Source organism: Neomonachus schauinslandi, chromosome 9 (assembly GCF_002201575.2).
Source record: "Neomonachus schauinslandi chromosome 9, ASM220157v2, whole genome shotgun sequence".
Lineage (NCBI taxonomy): Eukaryota > Metazoa > Chordata > Mammalia > Carnivora > Phocidae > Neomonachus > Neomonachus schauinslandi.
In genome coordinates this window covers 124,827,953-124,848,271 of record NC_058411.1, presented here as the reverse complement: position 1 = coordinate 124,848,271, position 20,319 = coordinate 124,827,953, and the positions used below count along the sequence as shown (strand labels likewise).

The 20,319-nt window shown below is 41.5% G+C and overlaps 1 protein-coding gene across 1 annotated transcript in view; it reads left to right on the top strand.

Annotated features, from left to right (window-relative positions):
- Positions 1 to 191: 191 nt before the first annotated feature.
- ASB7 (ankyrin repeat and SOCS box containing 7) overlaps positions 192 to 20,319 on the top strand; it is a 45,241-nt gene continuing 25,113 nt past the window's right edge. The window contains exons 1-4 of the mRNA XM_021680502.1: positions 192 to 445; positions 608 to 702; positions 7,942 to 8,060; positions 9,851 to 10,112. Coding sequence (XP_021536177.1) covers positions 9,902 to 10,112 — 211 coding nt within the window. The 5' untranslated portion in view covers positions 192 to 445; positions 608 to 702; positions 7,942 to 8,060; positions 9,851 to 9,901. The remainder of the gene's footprint in view (positions 446 to 607; positions 703 to 7,941; positions 8,061 to 9,850; positions 10,113 to 20,319) is intronic.

The window sequence follows — 20,319 nt, the reverse complement described above, 5'->3', positions numbered from 1 at the left end:
CCCCAAAGTGCTGGAGGGAGGGGGCGGGGGTGGCCCAGTGCAAAGTGCATCCCGAAAGCCCCTTGCCTGGAGCCCCCGCGGCTGGCACTTCGGACCCTGTATGACCCGGGACCTCGCTGCCCCGAGACCTGCTGTGTGCCCCCGTAGCCGGGAGCCTCCGGCCCGGAGCGCGGCAGCCCCTGTTCCGAGCCCTCAGACCCGGGCTGCCCCCCCACTCGAGCCGGGACTTCCTCCCTGCACCCCTACCCCGAGGCTGCCCGGCGGTCAGGACCGTCGCCCCAGTTCTGCTCGACTGTCCGGATGCTCGCTGGGCTGGGGCCGTGAGGCACCGAGAAGGATCAGGAACACCCGTGTCCGGCCCTGCCTGGAGTGTTTGTTCAATGGAGAAGTTGGTGAGTGTGGAGAAGGCTGAAAGGAGGAAGAGAAGCAGCAGCTGAGGAGACAGGTAAAGTCAGTTACCCACCCCAGGGGAAGGGGACTGGCTGGGAGAGAGAATCACTGCTTCTTGCTGTCTGCCCTTACCACTCTTCCTTTGCTACCCCTTCCTCAGAGCCCCCTCCTCCTCGCCCCTGGGTCACTGCACCACTCACTGGTTTCTGCTTTCTAGGTTTGAGCTGGCTAGAGGAGACGAGAGAGCAGGGAGGGGTCAAGCCACCCACCAGAGAAGCAGCAGAGAGCCTCTGACCAGCATCCTCTATAAAGGTAATGAGCCAGACCTCCCCTCCCCCATTGTTTATTCCTGGCCCCTATCTCATTAAGCATTGCTTTATTTTCAGCGTAGTTACCTGGAAATGTAACTCTTTCCTGGCACTCGGTTTCCCAGCAAAACCAAACACTGCCTGTGCCCGATCCTTAAGATTTTAATTAATAACTTCTTTATCTCAGAAATGTATTTTCCCCTTTCTCTCTGTACGTTGCGTTTCCGTGTTCTGCATTATCTTTCGGTACACTGTGCCATTTACCCTGCTCTGAGACTTTGAGACCTTTTTGTAGCTCCCCCCCCCCGACCTTACTCTCATAGGAATTCCTCAATTCCTTGTTAATTGCTTGTTAATTCTGAATGACTCTGTTTTTTAATTAAACCACAATTTTCTGTTTTCCCCTTATGTCTTCCTATCACCTTTCCTCTACCTCTGTCAGAAAATCTTTTAACTGACAAGGGTTTGGTAGAGGAAGGTACAGTAATGGCTGAAATTTGTGACTTTTGGAAAATAATGTGACTTTTTTCTAGTGAAAAGTGAATCTGTGTAGCTGGATAGTGTGGATAGTTTGAAAGCAGTATTGGCCCCTGACGCACTTGAATATAATTAACTCATGTGGCTCTTACGTGTTTCTGTGTGACAAATGTGGATGGATTTTGAAACTGTTATAACGATAAGTAATATTTGTTACACCTTTGATTTTCTAGAAGAACTTACAAAACTTTATACAATATTGTTAATCATTTGGCACTAAGAGTTTGCAAACACAGGAATGTTTTGGTGTGTTTAGAATCTAGGGCTTTATTTTTGCACTCTTCATAGATAAGATTTTTCATTTCAGAACCCTTACAGATAATTTGTTAGATTGAAATTTAAGTATTTCATTCATGTGATCACATTTCTGCCACTGTATTTTGTTGCTGCCTCTGAAAATGCACTAAAGGTAAGTTTAGGACATTCATGTAGTTCCTAAAGAGGGAATATGATCAGGGAAATTATATAAAAGTTGATTCAGAAATTAGTCAAGTGAATGACTTCTCTGCCGTCCAATAACAGGGGTATAAAGTGACTGGGTAATCTCAGAGTTATTTTAATATCTCAGATTGTTTAGGGAATTTCAGGTACAAAGAAGTACTTAAAATAGCAGAAGTTGTTAGGAAATTTTTGATTTACTCTGTTCCGCTGGACTTTCTGCCTTCTACAAAAATAAATTAATGCCTTTCCTGATTCTTTTAATTGCAAAGACATTGCTAAAGATAGTTTCAAGTGCTTTGAGGGTTTGCGTTTTCTTGAGACCTGGAACTGGACACCAAAGGGAGAGTGTATGCTACTGAATGAGACTGAAAATCAGTATCTAGCAGTGACTGTTCCCATGGTGAATATTTAGGGCAGCCTTTATATAGGGTCCACTTCATTTCAGTAAAAGCTAGGCAGAAGTCTATCAAGTTAAAGGCAATTTTATTTTTTTAAATATGCAAATCACCAGAGAGATGCCTAATGATGACTTTAGGAATTTTTTTTTAAATGCTAACATATTTGAAGTACGTTTTTAAGGTAAAATTGAATTATGTATTTTCTATTCAGGCCTTCTCACTTAAATATTTTCTCTACTTTAGATATAACTCTAGCGTGTTTTCATTTGCAAGGGATGTTACCACCTGAGATGGTAAGAGAGCAGGTCTGTGGCAAGTCAAGCATGGAAGATACAGGAAGGACCCTGCTTTCTCCTTGTTGCCAGCCAGCTCATTCTCATTGCTTAAATAATATTTCATTGATCCCTCTCTGCTTTTAATAGTTCTTCTAAGATTAGGGAATATATATACAAACTTGTTGGCATCGGTTCCAGATATTAGCATGACTGAGAGTGTTTGGTCTAGGTTATGCTGAACATTTAAAATGTTTAATTTGGGTAATCATTTACTAACATGGACAGTTAGATAGTTTATATTTTTCAACCCGGTAGTTAACTTTGTGTTAATTCTCTTGCCAGGTACATGGGTTTTTACAGGAAAAAAAAAAAAAAAAAGGTAAAGAACCTGATTTATTTGATAACCAAATATAGATTTGTAGTCACATAGGGAGAATAACTGATTTTAACTAAAGATGCATTTTGAGGATGCTGTGGCTTCATAGTTTTGTCTTTATACCTGAAGTGATACCATTCACAATTGCTTAATATTATGCTACATATAATATCTATTTTCTTCGTATTTAACTTTGGTAATGTAGAAATTCATATGATTGGTAAAAAGTCTAAAGTCAGGTAAAGTTTATATAAGCATACCTAATATCAGACTTACAGCCTTTCATTTCATTCCCAACTGAAGACGCTCCCTAAGTAGAGAAAGATTTCCTCCTTTCTTGCAAACTTACTCAGTACTAACTTGAGGCTGCTAAGATGATCATGCCAGACGTGAGTTACGTGAGTTACTAAGATAATATTGACAAGACCTCCTCCTTTACAGTACTTGTGATTTAATCCTTGAGTTGAGCTTGGATTAAGTGAGTTATACAATGTCCTCTCTTGCCTCCTCCACATTCCGTGAAAATGGTTGGTTTTTCTGCTGGAAAGGATGAGAATTGTAGATAAGTCGTGCATGATAATACATCCTTGTGTTACACGGAGGCCCAGCAATTTGGAGGAAATATGAATGCCCTTACTTGTTCTAGAACATAAACACCATGCTAACTATGTGGAGTGATACTAAAAAACACTTCTACTTTACTTTGGGTTCCAGGCTCTTGATAATACAAATAGTGCTGGTCAGTGTAGACCTCAGCCGTATGGCACACTTCGGGCCTTGTGTTCCTGCAGCCATCTAGGACCCTTGAGCCAGTGGTATTTTTTTTTTTTTCCTCAGAGCCACTATCCTTGGAGTTGCTGATTTTATTTTCATACCAGCCTGTATCTCTGTTTGCTCTACAAAGAACTGCTTATTTCCTTTTTTGAGTAGCAAGCTGTTATCTTGTTTCTAGTTGGTGTGAAATCTGAAAGCACAGTTCTAATTTGTATCACTTAATCCAAAAATGTGTGGACTTTTAGTGAAAATAATATGCAAAAAGCCATTAGTGACTAATCATTTATTCCAAAGGAAAGTGGGGACATGTGGCAGATCTGGTGAAAGTTTTATACAATTTTAGACAGGTCTTAAATATATTTTGTTTTATAGTTATTTTACGCTGCGCTCTGTTCTATGAATATAGACTTCTTTTAATTATGTGAAGCAAGAAATTTGGTTTCAACTTAATGCAGTTCACTTGGCATCTTTATGGAATTCAGTGGTAACATTTTAATTCCTACATTTATAGTTTCTAATATGATCAACAGTGTAAAAGCTCAGAGGCCTGGATGGTTTTCTTTTGACACCACGTAGAATAGAAAAAGATGGATTCATAAAATTTAAACACACTATTCAACACACTATCCCATTATCAACACACATTCCCCAAACAATCCCAACACATATTCCCCAAACAATCCCAACACACATTCCCCAAACAATCCCAACACACATTCCCCAAAATGATATACATTGGGGAAGTGGCTCATTTTGATACGTAAATCTGAAGTCTTCCTTGTTTGTATGTTTTTTTTCTCTTTTCTGACTGAAACCTGAAATGGAATTTCTAAGATTCCACCCTCAGAATTTTAGTCATTCTGAGTCATTAATTTAAAACAACTCACATTTACATGTATTTCTTTAGAAAATTGCCTCTGTGGCCATATTCTTTCATTTTATAGGTGACTTCTGGGAGCTCTCAGATTTTTGAGCTTCCCCTTGAGGGGAAATAGACTTTTTTCCAATCTCATTTCTGGACTTCTTCTGTGACTTTTTTTTTTTTTTAAGATTTTATTTAATTATTTGACAGAGAGAAAGATAGCAAGAGAGGGAACGCAAGCAGGGGGAGTGGGAGAGGGAGAAGCAGGCTTCCCACAGAGCAGGGAGTCCAGTGCAGGGCTCGATCCCAGGACCCTGGGATCATGACCTGAGCCTAAGGCAGACGCTTAACAACTGAGCCAACCAGGTGCCCTCCTCTGTGATTTTTAATAGACACCTTTAGCACTGATGGTGTATTTCCTTTTTTCAGTTCAGTAGTCTTTTTAAAAAAATTTATTCACGTGTGGATAGCTGAATTCTGTTAAGTGAAAACTCGCATAACACCAAGATAAAATTTATTACTTGTTTCATGCCTTGAACTATTATAATGGATATTTTGGTAATAAGTCATTGCCCTTCATAACTTGAGGGATACAGCTGACAGGAATTATGTTTGCATGGTACGTGTGTCTGTTTTTTCCGGGGAAGACTGAGGCATGTGAAGTGTGCTTTTTTGGTTTAAACCTATGGTTATTATTTATAGCACTTAGTATTGTCAGAAAAGAGAAAAATGATCCTAATATTTCTAGGTGTATTTGATTTAAGTGTGCAGAACTTTTTTTTTTTTAAGATTTTATTTATTTATTTGAGAGAGCAAGAGCGAAAGAGAGAGAGCACAGGCGGAAAGAGGGGCAGAGGGAGAGGGAGATGCAGACTCCCCGTGGAGCAGGAAGCCTGACGGGGGGCTCGATCCCAGGACCCCAGGATCATGACCTGAGCTGAAGGCAGACGCTTAACCGACTGAGCCACCCAGGTGCCCCGAGAACTTTCTCTTAAAGTTCTACCAAGAGGTAACACCAGTGGCCAAGGCTCAGCAGTGTGCCAAACACGTGTCAGGCACTCAGTGGACTTTCATTTGTCTGACTGAAGGAGTCCATACAGCATTATCACAAGTTACTGTGGTTCGTGCACCTTTCTTGTTGAGAGAAATAGTCACTTCATCTTTTAACCCAGGCTTTTCTTGATATTATTAATAAATTAATACCATTTCATAAATTCTCCTCCACCCCCACCTTGCATGTCCTCCTCCACGAAAGTGACCATGGGTAGATGGAAGACAGTAAGAACAAGGATTCTTAAAGGCCTGAAACCATGCAGGGCCATCTCCACTTCTCTTGGGAGGCAGGGGCTACCAAGGACACCCTTGGAAATAAGGCATCCAGTGGTGTTGATTTTTGAAATGTAGATGTAGCTCATGTAGAAAATAATCACGTGTTCTTTTGTGGAAAATGCTGGAGGCTCATCATTGGAGACCTCAGTTTGCCTTTTTTAAACAGATTTTTTATTTTAGTATAGTTTTAGATTTATAGAAAAGTGTGCACAGATAGTACAAAATGTCCACATAGTCCACACCCAGTTTCTGGTAACATCTTCTATTAATAGATGCATTTGTCACAGTTAATGAACCAACAGTGAGCATTATAATTAATTAAAATCCAAATCATATTCAGATTTCCTTAGCTTTTACCTAATACCTTTTTTCTGTTCCAGGATCTCATCTAGGACACCACATTACATTTAGTCATCTTGTCTCCTTAAGCTCTTTTTGGCCGTGACAGTTTCTCAGACTTCCTTGTTTTTGATGGCCTTGACATTTTGAGGAGTACTGGTCAGGTATTTTGGAGAATGCCCCTCATTTGGAATTTGGTATTTTTTCTTATGATTAGACTGAGGTTATGGGCTTTGGAGAGAAAGATCACCAGGGTAAATTGCCATTCTCATCATATCCATACTAATAACATGACTTGGCACTGCTGCTGTTCACTGTGATCACTGGGCTGAGACAGTGTTTTGCAGGTTTCTCACCATAAAGTTGCTCTTTCCCTCCCTCTCTGTGCTATCCTCATTGGAAGGAAGTCGCTACGCATGGCCCATACTAAAGGAGAGGTGAGTTATGCTCTACCTCCTTGAGGAGGGAGAATCTACACAACTCTTCGGAATTATGCACAGGAGATTTTGTTTCTCCTCCCCTCCTTTATTCATTTATTCAACCAGTGATAGCAACATGGGCATATAGGTATTCTATACTTTGGGTTAGAATCCAGTAGTACTTGAATTATCTTGTTCATATTGTTCCATCTTGGCTACTGAGAGCTCTAGTCGTTGGCTCCTGTGTTCTTCTGACATACCCCCATCACTGCATTTTTCTTTGAGCACTTCCTTTTTGGCACAGTGGGATACTCCAGGCTCATCTTGCATATTTCTTTCCTTGCCCCACTCTCAGAACTGGGCATTTTTGTAAGGATAGTTCTGCATTTTTTGTAGCTTGCCTTGTAGGAGTTGTTCTGATCATGTCTCATTCATTTTTTTTTTTTTTAGAAACAATAGGCAGTTTTAAGTCAGATATTATTTCCAAGTGCATCTTGGTCAACTCCTTGGCCTTCCTTGAAGAAGTTTGACAAGGGAAAAAAAGATATGGAAAAAGGAAAGGGTCCAAGTGGACTCTCCTGATTTGGATGGGTTGGAAATTCTGGTGTGCACCCAGAAGCACCTGTGACTGCCACTCTTCCCGAAAGCATGTCAGGTTGCCAGGTGGCCTGACCTTCCTGTTTAAGTGACACAGGGCTTAGCACACCCACCCCATGGGGAAGGGGTGGCCGTTTTCCCAGTGAGTAATTCCTAGAGTGATTCTAGTGTAGTGTGTGGAAGTCACTTAGCATGTGCTTTTAACCTTAGTGGAATTCACAGACCTAGGATTTAATTTACTTAGAGAAAGACCCTTTTTCTTATAGTAGTAGAGAGAATTTTTTCAAAATTCATGTGGGGAAGCTGGCAAGAAATGTTGTTAAATCTTTTAGCTAGTTTGATGTATGCATAAAGGAATAACAATTTCAAAATGGTTAACATAATGCTTTTTGGGCATATGAAGTACCAGCATTTAAAGACATAATCTCCTTTTAGTTGTCATAGATTCCATTTTGGCCCTGGCCACCCACTGTATTGAATAGACACACGCTTTCATTTTTGTCCTGTTTAGAAAGAGCAAGCGCCTACAGTGTCAGTTAAAAAGTAATTCAGATGAAGCAAGGCTGCTCTGTTGTGAATAGACCAAAAAATAAAAGGAACCTGTGTTTGTATCCAAATTCCAAATGTGTGATTTTTTTTTTATTGTCTTTATTCTTTTTCAAAAAACTGTCCTTTTAGGGGGGAAAAAAATTCCTGAAAATAAACCATATTCTATACCAGGGTGGAGATTAGCGTAGGTACTATGATGATTTTCTCTAAGAATTGATCTGAGTTCTTTGCTCTGTTAAGTTTATCATAAAGTGCTAAAATTTAAGCTTGTCAAAAGGTAGACTGTGCGGCAGCTCTGATTCTTTATTATTGCTAGGAATCTTCCCATAATTGGTATTTGTTTTTAGGTTAAAGCTCATTCACGCTGCAAGCTGGACACACTCTGAGCCTCCTCCTCACGATGCTGTATGTGCACAATGGTTATTAGGCAATCCACATATCAGGAAAAGGGACATTCTTCCATAAGGTAAGTGACTGAGGGTCATTGGTCGTCTGTGCAGTTCTCTTCCTTCAAATCAGCTAATGTATACTAAACACAACTCTTGCTAAAAGAAAATCCAAGTTGGCTTTGATATTGATTGGATCCTGCATAGTAGACCTCATTTAAGTGCCAAGATAATCGTCTCATTAAAAAAAAAAAAATTTGAAGCTGATTGTTTTGAGCACATAGTAATAATTATTAATTTCTTCTAATGGTCTTCAACATCTTCTCTTATAACTCTAAAAATAAGCAAAAACCTATCCAAAAGGATTCTCAGTTTTAAAATTTCTAAGACCAGAGACTTGATTTTATAGTGTTGATTGAAAAAGTAGTCAAGTGAAGAGATAAGGGGGAAATCATGTTTATTAAGAAAACAAATAGGAAATTTCTCAATTTAAATTATGTTACTTAATAGTAATACGTAAGAGTTTAAAATAACTATTTTCAATGTACAAAACAACATAAGATATTTGATTTTACTCTAAGATAGGACGATTTGACCTAGTTCAGGCTTAAGTTTACCTTTGTACAATCTATAACGAGAAGTTTTACAAGATAAATTATTATTGGTAACAAGATTATCCCAAGATGTCTAACCTACATAGGAGACCAAAATGTCTTTAAAGGACTTTATCACATAATTTTTTATTTTTAGAAATGGAAGCCTACTAATTAGGAGATGAGTCTAATCTATTCCTTAAAATTAGCCCAGATGGAATGGCTTCTTAGAAGCATGTTAGTTTAAGCTTCTGTAAAGCTTAAAAATGCATTGCAAAAGTTTTTGCATACACATGTATAAGATGCCACTTTTCACCAATTCAATTTGGACTTTTCTTCTTCACAGGAAGGAGATCTCATTTTATATTGAGTCCACACCTCTTTTGTGACCTATTAGACAGTGCAGAAATTCAGTATACTCCTTTTGCTTTAAAATGATTTTTTTCATGTGGTGAATCAACAGGTTGTTTCAGTTCTTAACAGTGTTTAAGTATTTTGTGTGATCTTGGTATTCTGTATGCCTATAGAGTCAAACTTCTGGAAAACGAATTAGAAAAGTGGAAAAGATGTGGCAGAAAAAGGGGGGTGGTTAATAACAAAGTAGGGAGGACAGAAAGAGAAAAAGAAATAAAAGGAAAATACATGTTGTCTTTGCATTTTACTTTAATTCACCCCACCCACTTCCCCTTTCCCTCCCTCCCCAAACCTTTCACCCTTTGGGGCTAAAAATAAAATACTGTTGAAATACTTTTAGGGGACTCACCTAAAGTTTTTTACTTTTTTTTCTTTAACTACTTCTCATAGTTAAAGGTCTGTAGTCTTCATAGTCTATGAATTGTCCACTTGATACTCCATATTCACTCACTAATCTGTGATAGAGTCCTTGAAATGGTTTATAACTGTGTGCATTAGGGAACTCAAACTCATCCAGTTCTTCCTCTGCTGTCTCCCATTTTCTAGCTGCCCAGCATCATCTTCCATTATACCTGAAATAATGCTGCTATGTTCATGGGATCTTTGCTTTGAGTTTTCAAAAGACTACAAAAGAACTGATCTATTTCAGCAATTTAGAGCTTTATGCCTGGCTTTTTGTTTGAAATCTTTTATAATCTTAGGGAAATTTGGTCATAACAGGTGCATGTTAATTAGTTGTAGTAGGGTGAACTGTCATTACTAAGATTTACATGATTTAACAGTGGAAAATTCTGTACTATTTAACAGACACACCATGAGGAGCCACGTATTCTAAATTTCGTGTATTCTGCTTCCCCTCAAAGGCTGTTCCCTGTGACCTAATGAATCCTTTGTAAAAAGCGGACTCAGCTAGGATGTTACACCACCATTGTCGAAGGAACCCTGAACTCCAGGAAGAATTGCAGATTCAGGCTGCAGTGGCTGCTGGGGATGTTCACACAGTACGGAAGATGCTAGAACAAGGCTATTCTCCCAATGGCCGGGATGCTAATGGCTGGACCCTGCTTCATTTCTCTGCAGCAAGAGGGAAGGAAAGATGTGTTCGAGTATTTCTAGAACATGGAGGTGAGTTTACCGGAAGCAAACCTTTTTTTGCCAAGGGGAAACTTAAATTCTATTTAGTTTAAAATATATGTGCCCATGTATATGAAACATTTAATGCTTCTCATTGCTTAACACCCAACTTCTTATTCTCTCCTTCGTGAAGATTTGTTGGAATTATGCTGAGTTTTGTTCAAAATCAGATTGTTTAAAAGAGCAGTCTGGTGAATGTGCTTTTCTCCCCCTGTAGTTTAAATGCAACCAGGTTTTCCCAGCAACCCTTCATGTTGTCCAGTTGCTTTTGTTTCAGAAGCAGAAGTGGCTTTGGGACCCAAAATTAGAGAGTTACACAAGTTTCCCCTTTGGTAATTGCTCGTGCAAACAGAGACCTTGCACAGGTCCCTTTAAATATCATGGCCTTAATAGTAGCCTGTCTTTTTTTTTTTCTTTTTAAGATTTTATTTATTTATTTGACAGAGAGATAGCGAGAGCAGGAACACAAGCAGGGGGAGTGGGAGAGGGAGAAGCAGGCTTCCCGCCAAGCAGGGAGCCCGATTTGGGGCTCGATCCCAGGACCCTGGGATCATGACCTGAGCCGAAGGCAGACGCTTAACGACTGAGCCACCCAGGTGCCCCAGTAGCCTGTCTTTTGAATTTATCTCTTTCAAAAAAACTTTTGGATGATTTCTTTTATTGCTGTTTTAGAGCTCTTGCCTTTTCCAGAATTGTACATAGTTTCTGAAGACAGGTTACCTGAGGTCTCATTCTGTATACATACACACAATTGGAAACCACCTTGGACATTTTATATGCTTTTGCTTCGAAAAACTGCCCATTCCCATAGTTAATTTCCATAATTAACAATAACTCATAATTGCCCTAAACTAGTTTACTTTTTTCCCAGTTGAATTTCTACTTACTTTCTTTCCCAGAGATGGACTATATGTATTTTATCATTTGTACCCATTTGATCTTTGTAATGATGGCGTAAGCAGCAGAGTTGGGACTCAAGTTCTACACGCACCCTTCTGGAGCCTGAACTGCTCTTTGACAATCAGTTAGTTTCATTTTTAAGGTGTACTGTGTTACAAGACTAGTCAAACGGGTAAACCGCCTTGAAGTACAGAAAACTCTAGAAACCCCAGGGCTCTGGTGAGGGTTGTGTGAATCATGCGAAGCTAGGAATATGAAGGCTATGAGCAGAAACTAATTGCAGGGCACTGCTAAGCCTGAGACTGAGTCTTCACACATCCCAGGGGCCCTGTAATAGGAACTGGATCCCCGGAACAGTGGACTGTGGACAGGGCCCAGCCATTCCCTGTCCCATGCCGCTCTCCAGCCCTCCTGTTCCTCTTGCTCCTACCTCATTTCACCTTAAACCTTGGAAAGCTCACTTCCAAAGTTAATGAAGGGAAAATGGAAGGGGAACTGGAGAAAGATTGGAAAAAACTGAAAGGTGGGGTGTAGGATCAGAACACTTGGGGCGCCTGGGTGGCTCAGTCGTTAGGCGTCTGCCTTCGGCTCAGGTCATGATCCCAGGGTCCTGGGATCGAGCCCCGCATCGGGCTCCCTGCTCAGCGGGAAGCCTGCTTCTCCTTCTCCCACTCCCCCTGCTTGTGTTCCTGCTTTCACTCTCTCTCTCTCTGTCAAATAAATAAATAAAATCTTTAAAAAAAAAAAGAACACTTAAAATTCTGGCAGTGCTTACCAAGATCAGAGTTTGCAGTTTTAATCCAACCTAGTCCTGTTACTTTCTGCTGCCACAGCCTTGCTTTTAAAAAATTAACTAAAAAAAAAAAAAAGTGTAATTACTCGGGTAATATTATCTCCTTAAATAAAATAATTTTCAGATAAATTACAAATAAAGCTAAAGACCCCTTTGTCCAACTCCCAGTCCTTTCTGCCTGTCCCCTCTCAGAAGTAACCATAGGTAGGAGTTTGGGATCATTTCCTGACACTATTACTTGTACTCATAGAAAATATGTCATATTGTGTTGTGTGTGGTTTTAGAACATGCATGATATCATATTGACCATATTTTCCTACAGTTGTTTTTCACTCAACTATAGAACTTAAGTTTTTTTGTTTTTGTTTTTGTCTTTGTTTTTTAATATCAGGGGTTGGCAAACTTTTTCTGTAAAAGGCCAGATAGTAAATATTTTAGGCTTTGCAAACCCTAGTGTCTCTGTCATAATTACTCAACTCTGCTTTTGTAGCATGAAAGCAGCCATAGACAATTTGGAAACGAAGGAGTGTGTCTGTGTCCCAATAAAACTTTATAAAAACCAGTGGTGGACCAAATTTGGCCTGTGGGCCTTAATTTACTGAACCCTGTTTCTCACTCACCCTCCCCTCTGTGTGGCTGTGGGGGTGTGCACGTGTGTATATATGTGCGTGTGTGTGTAGATATTTTTTAATAGCTTTTATTGAGGTAGAATTCCTGTGCCTTACAAGTCACCCATTTAAAATGTGCATACAGTTCAGTGGCTTTTAGTGTATTTATAGAGTTGGCCATCCATCACTACAAGTTATTTTAGAACATTTTCATTACCCGAAAAAAACCCTGTGCCTGTTTTATATTAATGTAGATTTACTCTGTTCTTTTTAGCTGCTAAATATAATATTTATTAGTATGGGCATACTATTATTTGTTTAAATCATTCTGTTTTTTTTCTTTTTTTTTTTTGAGAATGGCAGGAGATTTTATTTGTTGAGAACGTAGTATGTACATATATGTGGTTAAAAACCAAATGAAAGGTATTCTGGACTGTTCAACGAGGGGAAAATGCCTTTAGTGCCCGTCCCTTAGTCCCTTTCCCAGAGGCAGTCCCTCTTCCTGGTTTCTTTTGTGTCACTGCAGAGATAATCTGTGTACATAGGTGTACATAATTTTCCATCTTCCATCTTCTAGCCTGCTCCTTTTTCATTAATAGTCTCTTCTGCATCTTGATTTTTTCACGGAGCAGTTTAGCTGGGTGAGAGTTTCTTGTCACTGTACTGACACGTTCAGATTCCGTTGCATGGATGTAATTTCTTTAAACTTATACTGCATTGTTGGACATTTTTATTTTTCATTTTTCTGCTCCTAGAAACTGTATTACAGAGAATGTCTTTGAATCATTTTTTTTAACATATGTGAGAGTTTATCTCTTGTATAATTCCTGAAGCGTAACTGCCAAATCAAAGGCATGTTACATATATATATATATATATATATATATATATATATATATTTTTTTTTTTTGGTAGCTTTTTGACAGATTGTCCTCTAAAGGTTAGGATGGCTCTGTCCTTACTGATCGGGTGGGATAGTGCCTGTTCTCTCACCTTTGTCAGGAATCTGTCACCAGATGGTTTGCTCTTCCTCTGTGTGATTTGCTGGCCTCTCTCTTTTTTGTCCCCAAATGACATTTGAGTAACAAAACATTGCACGACTGAGCTACTTTGCTGGTCCTTTTCTTATTGATTTGTAGGAATTGTTCACATATCCTTCTTTGTTAGATCTACGTGGCACCAGTTTTGTCTCAGTTTTTAGCTTTTTCACATTTCTGAGGTCATGTTTGTATGCTGTTGGGCAGAAGCCTGCATTTTAACGTAGGTGAATTTTATTTTTCTTTCGCCTTACGGCTTGTGCTTTTTGTTTTTTTAAAAGATTTTTATTTATTTGAGAGAGAGAGAGCATGAGAGGGGGGAGGGTCAGAGGGAGAAGCAGACCCCTCACTGAGCAGGGAGCCTGATGCGGGACTCGATCCTGGGACTCCAGGGTCATTACCTGAGCCGAAGGCAGCCGCTTAACCAACTGAGCCACCCAGGCTCCCTAGTTTGTGCTTTTTTATACCTTGTACATCATACCCAAAGGTCATTATTTGCCTGTATTTTCTTCTAAAAAGTTTTGTGGCGTTTAGGTCCTTAATCTATCCAGAATTGGTTTTGGTGTATAGTAGGAGATGGTCAGGTACAATTTCATATTTTTTCCCCATAAAGGTAGCCTAAATCTTTCCTTCTGTCCCCATTGCTATGTCATTCCAACTCAAATATAAAGTCTTCATGTGTGTGTGGTTACACTGAGTCTAGCGTCTGTTGGTGGAACCCTGAGTCCCTCTAATACTGTTGTAATTAATATCGTTCTATGATAAGTTTTGATTTCCTGGAGGACGGGGGTGGGGGGAGGGCGTCAAATCTCCTCTTCTTGTTCTTTAAGGATGTCTTGGCCAGTCTTAGCCCTTTACATTTTCGTATAATATTTTAAAACAACAGAATTAAGTATTTTGGAGAAGCCGCTCATTGGTTCTTGAATAGCACCACCTTTTACTCGCTCCTATTACCGTAGCAGAATTAGGAGGTTGGGGTGTATTTTTTTCCTAGCAGGTTATGTATCAACTTGGAAACGTTAACAGGAGAAGGACTTCGTCCTCCCTTGTCCCCTTGGTCACACGTAATGCTTCGGGGTGCTCTGTGTTTGGTCTAGGCCTGCCTTCTGACCTCGAGCCCAGTGTGTCCAACTGCTGGTTAAGACTGTACCTTCATGGCTCACACCACAGCCTGTTAGGCCAGCAATTTAGAAATCACTCTTGACTTTCTTCCCCCTAAATAGTTGCCAGATCTCCTGTCTTTTCCTTGGAGGCACTGCCCTGCCTCTAGGGAAGGGAACCTTGTCCCTCACCAGGACCATGATGCTCTTCTCCATCTCTGCTTCCAATCTTGACCCCCTCCCAGCCAGTCTCCGAACAGAGTGATCTGTGATAAAAAATGAAAATTCAGGTATTTCCTTTTTAAAATCCATCCCTGAAAGTTTTCCACTTCTCTTAGGGTAATAGTCAAAGTCCTCCCTGTGACTTCCTTGGCCCGGCAATGTCTGGCCCCCCCTGCAGTATCTTTCCAGGTTCATCTTTGAGCCGCAGCCTCGCTGTGTTCATTCACGTTCACTGAGCTCCGAGGCTTTTGTGCAGGACTTGTTGGGTCCCCCAGTTCACCCCACTGCTGCCACCCTCCCCTCATTCACCCCCACTGCTCTGTCACACCCCTTTCTCAGGGAAATCTCTTGCCATCCGGACTTGTTATGGGATATTATTCTCTGTACCTTTTTATTGCAGCTCCTACGCTGATGATTTATTCTTATAGTATTCTGTTTAACTCCTGTTCGTCTGGAGCTTCCTGAGGGCAGAACCCATACCCGGTTTATTCTCAGTGAGAGAGCGAGGAGACAAATGTCAGCTATCTAAAAGAATTGCTTCTCTGCCTTAAGGAGACAAGACTAATAATCCTTTCTTGAAAAATAGTGATTGAACATGGGCCAGCCTTGTGGTGGGATCAGAAGAGTGCTTGACTTCATCACAACTGCTCTTTTCCTGAAACCACAGTTTCTTCAAGAGCTTGAAAATTTCCAGTCAGATTGGCCCCCCTCCTCCTAATAAGCTTCTTTTATGATGGATATTAAGGTGAAATGAAGTCAGATTCAAAAGGATAAGTGAGCAAAATAACCCACAGGAAACAAAGGTTCACTTCCTCCCCTTACTGCCCCCCCCCATTCCATGAGAGTGGAGAGAAGATTCATATAGGTTGATGAAGTGGCCAGTTGGTCCTCTATAAATCACTTATTCATATATTGATTCAGTAAATATTTATTGAGCACCTACCATATGCCAGGCTCTGGGCCAGGCACTGAGATACAGAATGAGCAAACATTGTGCTAGCCATCTGGCACTTCATAGACTAGTGGGGTGGATAGATTTATAGCCAGCATTTATTGAGCACTTAGTACTAGCGTAATTCTTCACAGCCATTCTGTGAGGGTCAGCAGTAGTTTTTCCATTGAGAAAACTGAGCCAAGGGATGGGAAGTAATTTGCCCAAGACCATTCACCCCATAAACACTGGAGCTAGGGTTCAGACCCATGGTCTTAACCGTGATTGTGTATGGCCTATAAGGAGACAAGGCAGTTCCAGCAGAGCAGCCTAAGTGCCACGTATAAAAGGGTTCCCACTGTTGCAGGGGTGGAGGTGGGGGCAGCGGTGAAGGAGGTTTCCTAGAGAAAGCATGGTTTGACTTGAGAGCTTGAAAGGCGAGGCAGGGATGGGGCACTGGAAGGATAGAGATGTGGGCTTATTGGAAATACATAAGACACTGAGTGTGAAGGGTAGAAGAAGAGAGGGAGCACATTTGGTTTTAGGAACTGAGGAAAGTTCAGTACAATTAGAGCATATCCAAAATTGAGTCTAGGGACCGTGGTGAGCCATTGACAGGAGCGGTGGAGACAGATTTGTGTTTTAGCAAGCTTACTGGTGGGCTCTTAGGGAAAGAGCCTGAGGCCTCAGGCAAGAGCAGGTGGGTTCTTGCTGCCTGATCAGGACTGTGGTCTCACTTCCCTACACCCCACCCTAAACACATAATTTATTGAGCACCTGCTATGTGTCAGGCACCGTTCTGAGGGCTGGAACACAGCGACACATAAAGTCCCTGCTGTCATGGCACTTAATTTCTAAGTGGAGGAAATTGACAGTGAAGTGTGCAACGTCAGGTGGGGATGAGCACAGTGAGGAAAGATGAAGCAGGGAAGGGATAAAGAGGTACAGGATTTTGTTTTAAATGAGGTGTTTAGGGAAGGCTTCTGATGTGCCCTTGGAGTTGAGCCCTGAAAGAAAGGAAGACCCAACCAACCGTGAGACTATCTGGGATAAAAATGTTAAAGGTAAAGGGAACAGGCAAGTGCTGCACACATTCTGGGATGGGAACGTACTTTGCACTTTGAAGAAAAAGCTGGGAGGGCGACAGCAAGAGCAGAGCAATGGGAGAGAGGGCCGACCGGGTTAGAGAGACCATCTGATCAGCTGACGTGGTCCATAGATCCTTGAAGGTTCAAAAGACTTTGGACTTTGTTCCGACTGAGAATGGAAAACCATCGCAGGCTTCTCAACTGAAGAATGAGGAGACCTTACTGAAGGGCTCACTCTGGCTTGAGGAAGCTAGAGTGTAGAGGGGCAAAGGATAAACGGGAAGACCTGTCAGGAAGCTTTGGAATAGTCCAGGCGAGAGATGCGAGTGGCTCAGTTTAGACAGTAGCAGTTCTGTGTTGAGAAGTGGTCGGATTCTGGATAGGCTTTGAAAGGGGAGCCAACAGGCTTTGCGGATAGATCGATTGGACATGCAGTGGCAGGGAATAGGAATCAAGATAACGGACGTTTGGGGTCTGAGGGAGAAAAAGGTTGCCGTTGGTTGAAGGAGCAGGGGAAAGTTAACGAAATGCAATTAACAACAACAATAACAACAAAGCAGGACAGAGATGTTTAGTAAGACCACTCACCACTGTTAAATCTGCACAGTAAAACCGCCAATGAGTGGTCACACGGCACTAACAAAACTCACAGATAACAGGCCACGAGTGATGGTGCTGGGGCGCCCGCGGTGTGACCCCCGGGGAAGCCTGGTCAGGGAGTGGCTGGGTGAAGCCACACTGGTTGCCCCTGTGGGAGGAACCCAGTTTCAGTGAGAAAATGAGCGAGTTTGACTTGGTTAGCTGATACTGTCTATATTCCAAAAACAGGGAAAACATTAAAAAGGGAGGCTCTCTTTCTGGTTTAAACTTGGGCCATCCATAGTGGCTATTTATGTTTCCATGAAATTTAAAACTTCAGTGCTGCAGTCAGAGTAGCCATGTTTCAGGGGCTCAGTAGCTACATGTTAACCAGTAGCTACCATGGTACACTGCACAGATGTGAAACATAAGCTTGTGCAGATGAATTACATTTTGCTGCTCTGCAGGCTGCCTTGGAGATGTAGCAGGCTCTGTTCCAGACTGAAGCAATAAAGTGAATAGCGCAGTAAAGCAAGTCAGTGAATTTTTGGTTTTCCCAGTGCGTATAAGAATTATGTTTACACTATATTGTAGTCTGTTAAGGGTGCAATAGCATTATGTTTAAAAAGTAATACATACCTTTCTTTTTAAAGATTTATTTACGGGCGCCTGGGTGGCTCAGTCGTGAAGCGTCGGCTCAGATCCTGGTCCCAGGGTCCTGGGATCAAGCCCCACATCAGGCTCCCTGCTCATTGGGAAGCCTGCTTCTCCCTCTCTCACTCCCCCTGCTTGTGTCCCTGCTCTTGCTATCTCTCTGTGTCAAATAAATAAAATCTTAAGAAAAAAACCAAGATTTATTTATTGATTTTAGAGAGAGAATGCAGGCCAGCAGGGGAAGGGGCAGAAGGAGAGGGAGAGAATCTCCAGTAGACTCCCTGCGGAGCACAGAGCCCAACACGGGCCTCGGTCTCATGACCCTGAGATCATGACCTGAGCCAAAATCAAGAGTCAGACACTTAACCGACTGAGCCACTGAGGCGCACGTGTATGTATGTATATACATAAACATATATTTATGTATATCTTACTTAGAAAAGACTATTGCTAAATGCTAATACCATCATGGGAGCTTTCAACCAGTCCTAATCTTTTTGCTGGTGGAGGGTCTTGCCTCGATGCTGATGGCCTCCCACTTATCAGGGTGGTGTTGTGAAGGTTGGGGTGGCTGTGGCTATTTCTTAAAATAAGACAGCAGTGAAGTTTGCCACATCGATTGCCTCTTCCTTTCACGAACCATTTCTCTGTAGCATGTGATGCTGCTTGATAGCATTTTACCCACAGTAGAACTTTCGAAATTGGAGTCAGTCCTCTCACACCCTGCAGCTGCTTTATCAACTAAGTTTATGTCACGTTCTAACTGCTTGGCTGTCATTTCAACGGTCTTCACAGCACGTTCACCAGGAGTAGATCCCATCTCAAGAAACCACTTTCTTTGCTCATCCCTAAGAAGCAACTCTTCATTCATTTGCGTTGGGTCATGAGATGGCAGCAGGTCGGTCCCATCTTCAGGCCCCACTTCTCATTCTAGTTCTGCTGTTTCCACCACATCTCTAGTTACGTACTCCACTGAGGTCTTGAACTCCTCGAAGTCATCCGTGAGGGTTGGAATCAACTTGTTCCAAACGCCTGTTCTTGATACTTTGACCTCTTCCTGCGAGTCACAAATGTCCTTAGTGCCATATACAATGATGAATCCTTTCTGGAAGGTTTTCAGTTTACTTTGCCTAGGTCCAGCAGAGGAGTCACTGTGTATGGCAGCTAGAGCCTTACATAGATATTTCTTAAATAATAAGACTTAATTACTTCTTGATCCATCTGCTGCAGAATGGAGGAGGTCGTGTCAGCAGGCAGGAAGACAACTGTCCGTCTCCATCAGAGCTCTTGGGTGACCAGCTATATTGTCAACAAGCAGTAACATTTTGAAAGGAATCTTTTTTTTTTTTTTTTCCTGAGCAGTAAGTGTCAACAGTAGGCTTAAAATAGTCTGTAAACCCTGTTGTAAACAGATGTACTGTCATCCAGGCTTTGTTTTTCTCTTTATAGAGCATAGGCAGAGTAGAGTTAGCATGGTTTTTAAGGCCCTAAGATTTTTGAAATGGTGAATGAGCACGGGCTTCTACTTAGTCAGCAGCTGCATTAGCCCCTAACAAGAGTTGGCCTCTCTTTTGAAGCTTTGAAGCCAGGCATTGACTTCTCCTCTCTAGCTATGTTAAGTCCTAGATGGTATCTTCTTTCAGTGGAAGGCAGTTTTGTTGACACTGACAATCTACTGTTTAGTGTCTTCCCCTTCATTAACCACCTGAGCTAGATCTTCTGGATAACTGGTTGCAGCTTCTCCATCAGCACCTGCTGCTTCGCCTTGCGCTTTGATGTTATGGAGACGGCCTCTTTCCTTAAACCTCATGAACCCACCTCTGCTGGCTTCGAACTTTCCTTCTGCAGCTTCCCCACTTCCCTCAGCCTTCGCAGAATTGAAGAGAGTTAGGGCCTGGCTCTGGACTAGGCTTTGGCTTAAGGGAATGTTGTGGCTGGTGTGGTCTTCTATCCAGACCTCTGAAACGTTCTCCATATCAGCAGTAAGGCTGTTTTGCTTTCTGATCATTCGTGCATTCACTGGAGCAGTACTTTTAATTTCCTTCGAGAACTTTTCCTTTGCGTTCACAGCTTGGCTGTTGAGCACCAGAGGCCTAGCTTTCAGCCCATCTGGACTTTCAGCACGCCTTCCTCACTAAGCTTAATCATTTCTGGCTTTTGATTTAAAGTCAGAGACACATGACTCTTCCTTTCACTTGAAGATTTAGAGGCCATTGTAGGGTTATTAATTGGCCTAACTTCAATTTTGTTATGTCTCAAGGAATCGGGAAGCTTGAGGAGAGGGGG